Below are 10,528 nucleotides of genomic sequence, written 5' to 3'. Positions count from 1 at the left end.
GGATAGACCTGAATTTCCAACACACTAACACAGGGACGGACAAGACGCGCGGGAAACACGCGAGCCTTCCTTTCCCCTTTGATGATTTATTCTTCCCTACCACTTCTACTACTGCTGCTGTCCTTTTCACCTTTTTTTTAGGGTTTTCATAGAGTATCAGTATGAGTATGTTTCTTTCATAGATTTATACTCCTTTAATATGTTACCCAAATGATCTTAAAATCTTTCTTCTCAAACTCATAAACTCACAAGCATGACGTAAAGGAGAGAATCAATTACTGTACTACTATAGCAGTTTACCTACTACTTTGAGCCTCCATTCACTTTCTTACACTTAACTTAAACCCATCCTACCACAAACTACTCTGTAAAAAGTGTTTAAACTGTCCAATCTTTCCTTATAAAAGTTATCAAGTTAAATGCATTTATTTTCAGCAAGTATTGTAACCAATAATTTCTAATTCAAGTGAATGGGTGACATCATTTCTCCGTTTTCGATTTAGCTTGTCCCGAAAATGTTCATAATTTAATTATTCAAAAAATAACAATTATGGGCTCAGTCTTTAATTTAAACATCCTGTTTGTCTATGTGAGTGAAAATTATGAGTAGGATTTATGGGGTAAAACCCTTCATGAGAGAGTAAGCAACCAAAAAGTTGAACATCAAGATCATGCATACTAGAGTAGCATTATGATACAAGATTAGAACATGTTATCATCTTATATATACAAGACGTTAATTAGAGAAAACATCAGCGATTGGCTTCCAGGGAAGCATGCAACAACTCCTACGGCTGATTTGGTTTGTCTAAGAGCTACCAATACTTCCTGGACCACCCAGCGTAAGAACCACACCTTGGAGTTCATTCCGGACGTTCATTTCTCTGTTTACTTTGCTCGGGACCACCGGAGATGGTCTGTTCATGTGTGTGTGTCGTAAGTTTTGAACTGGTTCTGGCGAATGTAGTGACACTGGCTGCAGGGAATGCTTCGGAAATAAAGTGCTTATGTGACTCATGGGTGAGTTTGTTTGTCGGATCATCTGTCTTGGCGGCAGAGATAAACCTTGTTGATTATGTGTAGCAATGCCTCTTGAGATAACTTCAGGTCCCTGGTTTACGAAAGAAAATCCGTTATTAGAAATCTACCCTCACAGAAAATTCAAAATTTGCCTAAAATATCATGCACTGTCCAAATGAAAAGCCTCTAACTAGATAACTATAACAGTCGTAATTTCTTCTTTTATGTATATTGAAGAATAGTTGGAAGAACAAGTAGGGGCAGCTCACCTGAGCAAACAAGACCCCTCGAAATACTCTTCCATTCACCGTTGCAGTCATCAAATAGCCCGAGTCAAAAGCTCCATCGACTTTGCCTTGAACATCAGCTCCAATCTGCAGACGTACAAAAGAAAAAAAAACATATACAAGTAAACACAGGTGAGCAAAACATATAATAGTGAATCAACTTGCAATAATACAAGGGAACTGCATGACAACCATACCACATTTTGAAAATGAGCAGCCTCCAACAAGTTTTCTTCTACAGCTACATGAGGTGCTTCACTTCTACCTTTACGAACAACACGATGACATGATAGGGGATTTGGATTATTTATACGTTCTCCCAATACAAGAAAATCTTGTGGAGCTTTGTGAATCATAGGTCTTGCATTTTGTTGGTTACCAGGCACATTATTAGATGGATTAATGCTCGAAACTGGACTTTGGTTCTTGATAAAAGGAAATAATTGAGTCGCTTTAATTGAACTGGTTGCTCTGTTAACATGATTTTGATCTTGATCAGATTGTGACGGAGATGAATGCTGGGAGAGAGAAAGTGAATGCTCCTCTGGCTCTGATTCTATCTCACATATCCTTGAATTGATCGTTTTCCTTCGCTTAGGATGCAAAATATCTGAAAAATCAGCCAAAAAACAAAAGTTAGCAGGATAACATTTGGAGACGCTGTCAAGTTGTTTTTGAATTTTGAGTCCTACTAGTATTCTTGAAAGTTGAAGCTAACCTGCACTTGATCGAAATGAGAGCTTCGAATCTGATTCTGTTCCCCTGGCTTGATTTCTTATAATATTTAGATTAGTACCCAAAAGCGTTGTTTTCTGTCACAAGACACATTAGATTAGTTCATATACCAAAATATCACATTTTGGAAGAGTCACATAATGTCTCTGTACATGTACCTGCTTATTCTGTGCATCTTCCATCAACATTTTTTTTTCTTCATTACATTGTCTTCCATAAAATTTGCATATAGAAATGTTATGATGGCCATTTGGATGTTCAGCTCCAAGTTGTAAGATGAGAAGCTCATTCAAAGGACGCTCATTCTCTCCACATCTAAGAAAGAAACAAATGGAAAATTTCACTCTTAAAATAACATTACGAGGAGTAAAAGAGTATAAGTCAAAATCATTAAAAATACATTGGAAAATAATTTAGCTTCTTGACAATGTATAATGAAGACTTACCCTCCATATATTGCTATGTCTGTATCTGTGACAACAGCTGTATGAGAAAACCTCCCTTGCGGTTGCTGGCCACATATTTCGAGCTGATTCCACGAACAGGAACATATATCAAGTACCCATACATCATTATAATAATGCTTGTTGCCAACACCGCCAATTACATATACCTGCAAATCGTGAACGAAACTGATTATTTGACCTACATAAATATTGCTCTATGTTATCAAGTACTGGATTGCACATTATCACTAAGACTTGCCTTTGTTCCAAAACTGACAGTGGCATGACCTGCTCGAATACCAGGCGAAGGTCCTTGAACACCCAACTGCAAGACATTATTTATGTAAGAATAGAGTATGGCAATGGGAAATTTTTTAAATTTTCAACTTGATTTTGTAAAAAATTGACCTAAAATTAATACATAGACCAAACAAAGGCCACTTGTTTGATTAATGTATCACTTGCAAGCTGGCAACATACTTTTTAATCACATGATACAAAATCAATTAGATCATGTACATAAACATATAGAGACGGATACAAATTATAGACAGAAAAAGCTCATTACCCTAGCCCAAGTCATCGTATCAATGTCAAGCACATGTACATCACCTTGGTACCGATCACCACAATCGCCACCATACACAAAAAGCTTACTTCCTACTGCCACAGAACTATGACTGTCCCTTGGGACAGGAATATCTCCCTTTACTTCAGGTGAAGTCCAGAGCATAGCTTTAAGATCTAAAACATGCAAATCATTCAGATAATTTGCACCACCTCCTCCACTTCCACCAAATATGACTAATTTATTTTCACCAACAAGGGTAGCAGTGTGACTTTCACGAGGGCAAGGAGCCGCACCTTGACAGATGGGCTGTGACCATTCTGTAGTCCTAAGGTCCAATATATGAATGCTGTTCACTTTTTTCATGCCATTGGAGCCCCCAAATACAATCATCCTGTGCTCAACAAGAACCGCACTATGGCTGTCTCTCGGCCCAGGACTCTTTCCTGAGGTCACAAGATTGTTCCACGCCATTGTATCAAGATTCAGCACAAGCACATCGCTGAAATGCAAACCTCCACAGCATCCCTGAAACAAGCAAATATATTTTGTTATAGGGCTAAAAATAGACCAAGAGCTTAACACTTTGTAAATGGAGTCCTGAAGATTTATCTTGTTAAGCCAATTTTTCATTATCCATTAAGAAATTTCCCCAAAGATTTAAAGAAATAGGTGAATCTAGGGGTATTACAGTGTCTAGCTAGCCCTCTGTGTTTCATTTACTAATATTAATGAAGATCTATCACACTTGAGGATCCATGTAGCAAGGCTTCTATCCCTCCCCTGGCTTGGCTGGAATCCTCATACTTCCTTTCGTATAATCATAAATCTAATACATTGAAAAAGTATAAATGTAACAACCAAAAAAGATCTATTGAACCCAACCAAGGATACACATATATTGTGGCTTAACTCATAATGTTACAGGATTTGTGGTTCCACTTGGGTTTTTTTGATACAAATATTACGTTAGAACCGATTAATAAATCAAGTACTGTAATATGCATATAGAAAGGAACTCTAGCAGTTACAATAGCAAGGTGAGTTTAAAGGTTTGCATAGTGGATATTATTAACAAACAAAATCATAAACTAATACAGAGGCACAAGTAGAATAGCAGCACCAAACCAAGAGAACAAGATAATCAAGACTCAGAAAACACCTTTCAAGAGTACTAGTCATAGAATGTGACATATACAACCAAGACAGAATTAGGCAGTAGAACAACAAGAAACAAACAAGATTTAGCAATAGCAGTATAGCAGAACTCAAACTACTGAACTAGTTTATTAGCCATAGAAAACAACCATTTCTTATGATAAACAAATAAAGAAGCCTGCCAACTTTACTAAACATAACAACATTCAACATTTCATCAACATTATATAGCTTAAATGCTTCAGCAAGAAGTCTCTACAATCTACATGGACTACAAAAAAAATCACAAGATATTATGAGCTTGGTATATGTGTGTGTGTACATACCCCATATACATAGATAAATCCATTAGAGTAGCAAGAAGAGTGACCCCATCTCTCAGGGGGATTAAAGCCCATGATCTTTGGATAGAGCCACATTGCACCCTTCTTTGTAATTGTGTCTTCACCTCCAAAAGAACCCATTGTTTATTTTTAGCTTCTCTTTTTATCTCTCACACTCTCAGTTTTGAACAAAGCTTAAAACACACAGCTTGCAAGATTGAAGAATAAAGAAGAGGGTCAAATAAAAAAGGGTATGAGCAAAGCAAGTGGCATGTCAAGTATCAGCGTCAATGGACATGAAAAGATGGGGATTTCAAGTCTAACACATCACTATTGCACCACCAAAACAGAAGCTTTTATTGTGGTGTAATATAAAAGATTCATGACTTTTATGATTCAAAATTTGTACTCCAGCTGTTTTTTAAGGATTAAATCTTTGTAGGGTATTGAAAAAACAGAAAATACAGGGATAGAGTTTGAATAATGCTGCTATAAATCAGAAATGAGAAGTGATGTTGAACAGTAATAATGTGACAGTTATGTGAGAGATAATGGTGAGATCTTTAATCATGTTGTCATCTTTATTTGTACAAGGAATATATCTTAAAAATTGAAAATCGGAGTTAATCGATTAAATTTTATGTATAAATTAATTGCATGATTGATAATTAATCTGAAAAATTAATCAAAATAATAATATATTGAATACATTTTCATAAATATCATTTGGAAAATACTACTTATTAACAATTTATTAATTTTAGTAAACCAATCAATAGTGTCTTGATAAAGGTTTCAAAAATAAAATTTCATAATAAAAATTAGTCAGTTCAATCAAAAAGAATAAATAAAGTAACATGGAGGGCTTATATACAGAAGCAGTGAAGCAGATGCATATGTACAATATATTTATTATTTTCCTTTATTTCACTTGTTTGTCTAACTGAAAATGATGGAGTTTAGGAGCATTGGGGTGTGGGGAATGATGGGTAAGAGGTCTTTTTGAGACCTGGGGAGTTAATTGGCATTATATAGACAAGTGCATGTATATGTGTGTGTCAGGTGTTAAGCTATCTAAACATGGTTTTACTGGTTTCTTACCTAGATTTGTTTAAGAGTTCATGTTTATATGTCCCTCTTCAAAAAAGAAAAACTGGGATCTTTATAGGAGTAGATGTACTACTACTACTTTGTAGAGAAGGAAAAAGAGGACAAATTATGTTGGGGGTAGGAACTTAAAGGTTTTTCTAGCACTTGGCCCAACTCTCAATGTGGTCTTGGGGGAGATAAATCAAAGATTATATGCATACGAGTCCTATATATATCTCTTCTCAAGGCAAGTCTGTATGGATGTGTGTGCTTGTAAGCTGTTTTGGTAACTGGGTCTTTATTTGTTTTCATCAAAAGTTGAGGTTCTCTTGAACAATTACACACCATTAATATCTTCCCTGCACCACAAACAGTCAAACAGATAACTCTCACTTAAGTCTTGGGAGTAATGTTTACGAGTCATTACTCATATGCCCATATAAAATTCTTACTATCAGGGTTCACAACTTTACAGCCTGGTAAAAAAAAAACGATACGAATAATATAAGAGCACCTGTTCACAGCAAGTAATTCTGGTTATCTCGTAAGTTTTAACTAAACTAGTTGAGTTGATATTATTCAAACGAGTTCGAGCCGGGCGAGCTCCCCATCTACCCGACTCTAATTATAAACATCACTGGTCAGTTATTAACGCAATATCAACCAAGTATATGCTCACGTACACACAAAAAAACAGTATTAATCTAGTAATATAATGTTGGCTTACAACTTAAAACTTGAAATATAATAATGTGTGTACATAAATTCTTAAAAAAAGTTTTACATATTAACCCTTTATATATCGAATATTTATATCTTGGGGGTTGATATATCGAGTATATATATTTTGACCCTTAAAATATGTCCAACAGTCTCTTAAATAGCTTTTCAAATATATCTCTTCTATATATTAAAAAAGACTAGGGCAAATTGAGTCATTTTAAGAAAAAAGACCCCAAATGACACTATTTGAGGTGAAATGACCGTCAATGTTACTTTCTAAATAATTGGCCCCAAATATCACTTCAAAACGGAGTTACGGTTGAAGTTTTTGTTTTTAATGAGAAACGGAGTTGCGTGTTACGTTTTCAATTTTTTATTTTTTTTTTAAACTGAAAATGCAACTTCAATTCGTGTTTATGGGGTAAAACGTAATCTCGGGATAAGTTTTTCATATTAACTCATTTTGGATTTACGTTTTGGTTTTGTTTTTTTTTTCATCCTGAGAAAAACTCAGTTAGAAACTGTGTTTTTACAATAAACTAAATTTGAAAACCCGTTTTCATATCCATAAATTAAAGATGAGACTACGTTTTTTACTAAAACAATTTCTGAAATTGCGTTTTCATCCAAACCACGGGTTGAAACCACGTTTTTAAACAAAAACACAAAAAAAATTGCGTATTTCTTTTATTTTAAAAAAATAAAAAAATTGTTATAGAAAAATTTAACACGAAACTGCGTGTTTCGTATATTTTGAATAACTTTAACCGAAACCCCGTTTTGAAGTGAAATTTGGAGCCAACAATTTAAAAAGTGACATTAAGGACCATTTGACTCGAGAAAGTGACATTTGGGGCCAACACCCCCATTTTAATGGTTGTGAAATAACGATTTTGCTATAATACTTATTATACTCACAGAGAGTCCTTTTAATCAAGTTCCAACATGAATACTATCAAAAGTGTATATAATATTAGTTAAAGTAAGTTTGTATGCCAACTTAGCTAAATAAAAGTGGTGGCTGTGTACGGTTGCATATAAATGCAGATTTCAAGCAGAAAGTTATATACATCTACCACAATGGTGTTAAGTGTTAATCACGTTATGTGAGGCTGAATGAAAGATTCAACTCAAATCATATTATTACAAGTAGAGAAGCGGGTCGCGTTGGAATGGACGATTTACACACAAAATCCTAACCAAACTTATTAATTCGGTTTTATTCATTTTCAACTAAATTAAAGTTCACTTTGAATTTGTTGGATTGGCTTAGGGTCGGTTCGGATCAGTTCAGTCAAATTGTATAAAATTATGAAATTTTGTAATATGTCTCTACGCGGTCAAAATTTATATTTTACAAATATATTATAATTATATTAAAATCACATGAGTTTACGTGCGCCCATGTCAAACATACATGACTATTTTACTTATATACCAATTTATACGTACTCAATTGTTTAATTTAATAAAACATTTAAAGTCATTTGAATTTAAATTAATTTTTTACCAAATTTGAATTTATTATATGTTTTTTGTGTATTGTTATTTATTCAAATTTTATGAAATAAAATCTAACAAAAAAAAAGGTTTGATTCATGGGAAGAATATGCGATATTAAAAAATTATTGTAAAATATAAGATAAAGCAAAAAAAATATTTCCCCATTTTCTAATTATAAAATTATTTTAATATATATAAATTTATTCGAAAAATTTCCGTATGAATACAGGCTCGTGCCTCACACGGGCTTTTACGCTAATTATAAGATATTAATGCTTAACAATTTAATATGCATTAACCTCCGACAACACTCTTTATATTCACTATTTAAATAATATTTTAATATTTAAATATTTTTATTTAATAAGAGTACAATACAAAGTGGGTAGAAAAAGTGGGTGGTTGAATTATTTTATAATAAAATATAGGTTAAGAGCAACTAGTTGACTCTTAAAATAGAGGACGGAGAGGAGACTCTTTTAAAGAGCCTCTAAGAGTCTCTTGGAGCTCCACAATGCTCTTTATTTTTCCACTTAAGAGTTTGTTTAAAGAACTTGTTGGAGATGCTTTTACTACAACAAATACTTTTAAATCGTTAATATTAGATATCGTGTGAGAATTATCTCAGGAAATAAACTAGATAGGTACATATCATGTAATATAGAAGGAAGGTTAATGTGTTGAACAAAAAATTAACTTAAGATTTTAGAGAGAAAAAATAATTTTTTGTCCAGAAAATGTGACATTTGATAATTAGAAACTTTTAGCCGAAATAAGGATCATGATATATATATATATATATTTATTATATCAGGGGTTGATTTATATGATATTTAATATATATATATATAGAGGATCATAATTGGCGATTTAAGTTATAATTAAGCCTATCATATTATAATGTACTCACTCCTTCCCTAAAAACGTTTCCTCTTTGTGTTTGACACGTTTGTCAATGCACACTTTTGATCGTTAATATCTTTAAATTCGTATTAGTATTAAATATAAAAATTTCACTGTATTAAAGTACTGATAAATACGAATCCAACGAGATCACTCATGACTATGTTTGATATTATAGATTAAACGTAAATTAGTAGTTAAACGCTTACCGTGAACAGTACCGAAAGTCAAAAGAGAAAACGTATATCGAGACGGAGGGAGTAATGTTTAAATGTGTAATGTGAAATTTGTTCAATGAAAACAGTTCTAAGCACGCAGAGAGTGCGACGGCAGCACAGTACAATTACTATATATCGATGTAATTTGCACACTATTGGTAATCCCAATGTTTTCTCTTTTGACTTTCGGTATTGTTCACGTAAGCGATTGATTACTAATTTACGTCTAATTTATAATATCAAACATAGTCATGAGTGATATCGTTGAATTCGTATTTATCAGTATTTTAATATAGTGAAATTTTTATATTTAATACTAATACGAATTTAAAAATATTAACGATTAAAAATGTGCATTGACAAACGTCTCTAACACAAATAGGAAACGTTTTTAGGGACGGAGGGAGTATCATTTTGATGGAATTATTTGGGAAAAGAAAATAAACAAGACTGATAGACATCTATCTTATCCTGAACAACTGACAGACAACGTTTGATTTTACCTTTGCTTTGACAATTTTCTTCTATTTTTTTTCTTTTTTAATTCTAATAGTCTACTGCGAGCATTTGTTTCTAAAAGATTTTTGGTCGTTTAGCTCTTTGATTCTAAAGAACACTACTAAATATTTTGTTTCAAAACTAAGAAATTGTAATATTTTAAGTGCCATTAATCTCGGACTGTTAGAAATGATGATTTTTACTATAGTAAAATGCAGTACCATTTTATTTATTCTCGCACATAAATAAACAAAGTACTCCTTTGATCGCTTTTTTGACTTTTAAGTGATCAAATTAATCAATTTTTGACCGATAATTAAAATTTATTCATTTATTATTTTAAAATTGAAAATTACGTAATAGAATAAATTGATTGTAATTTTCAATGATATAACCTTTTAAAATAATTTTAATTATATAATACACTCAGATTTCAGTTAAAATTCGATAAATTTGATCATCAAAAATAAAAAATGACATTTAAAGGGACGAAACATTGAGAATCATGAAATGTTTGACCACTGACAGAAATGTTTTATTAGATTTTTTATCTCCCCCGTTCATGTACTCCACTACAACAACAGTGCCAACTTAAAAATAAAGAAATCGATAACAGTAGTAAGTAGTGAAATTCGAGAATATCTATGTTCCCTCCCTTTCCTCTCTCCTAGGGTATTGCCAGGTTCAGTTTTATTGGAATCTTAAATTAAACAGCACCGTGACGGATACGTGCCGCTGAGCAGAACGATATCCAAGATTTTGATTCTTTTTATTCATTTATTTAAAATACTGGTTGCCAAGTCTTTATATAAAAAATAATACTACCGTAATAATAAATTTCATTATTTGTTTTTTTCATTTTTCCTACTATCTTCTTTATTACGGCCGGGTTTTATATAACTAGCGAAAGTTTAAGTTTATCAAAGATTAATTCAAAATTACTTGACAGTGACCAATTTAAGATTTTAAATTTTTTTGATAATAAATTTGAAATTTTGCAGTCAACTTAATAATTAATGCCTTAAGAATAAGGAAGCGGAAAGTTCACATCCTCTGG

The 10,528-nt window shown here is 32.7% G+C and overlaps 1 protein-coding gene across 2 annotated transcripts; it reads right to left on the bottom strand.

Moving 5' to 3' along the window:
* Positions 1–602: 602 nt before the first annotated feature.
* Positions 603–5,056, bottom strand: LOC141660887 (uncharacterized). 2 transcript variants are annotated; one of them, XM_074467867.1, is made up of 10 exons: positions 4,541–5,056; positions 3,353–3,584; positions 3,057–3,232; positions 2,748–2,813; positions 2,489–2,655; positions 2,201–2,357; positions 2,026–2,119; positions 1,505–1,917; positions 1,290–1,394; positions 603–1,111 (listed from the first exon to the last, which is right to left on the bottom strand). In XM_074467867.1, the coding sequence occupies exons 1-10, from the start codon at positions 4,676–4,678 to the stop codon at positions 809–811; spliced, it is 1,851 nt and encodes a 616-aa protein (XP_074323968.1). In that variant the 5' UTR covers positions 4,679–5,056; the 3' UTR covers positions 603–808. The 2 variants fall into 2 exon arrangements, with proteins under 2 accessions (XP_074323968.1, XP_074323967.1); XM_074467866.1 differs by having other exon boundaries at positions 3,057–3,584.
* Positions 5,057–10,528: the final 5,472 nt, after the last annotated feature.

The sequence above is a fragment of the Apium graveolens genome, chromosome 5, assembly GCF_009905375.1.
Source record: "Apium graveolens cultivar Ventura chromosome 5, ASM990537v1, whole genome shotgun sequence".
Lineage (NCBI taxonomy): Eukaryota > Viridiplantae > Streptophyta > Magnoliopsida > Apiales > Apiaceae > Apium > Apium graveolens.
This window is presented reverse-complemented; position numbering and strand designations above follow the sequence as displayed.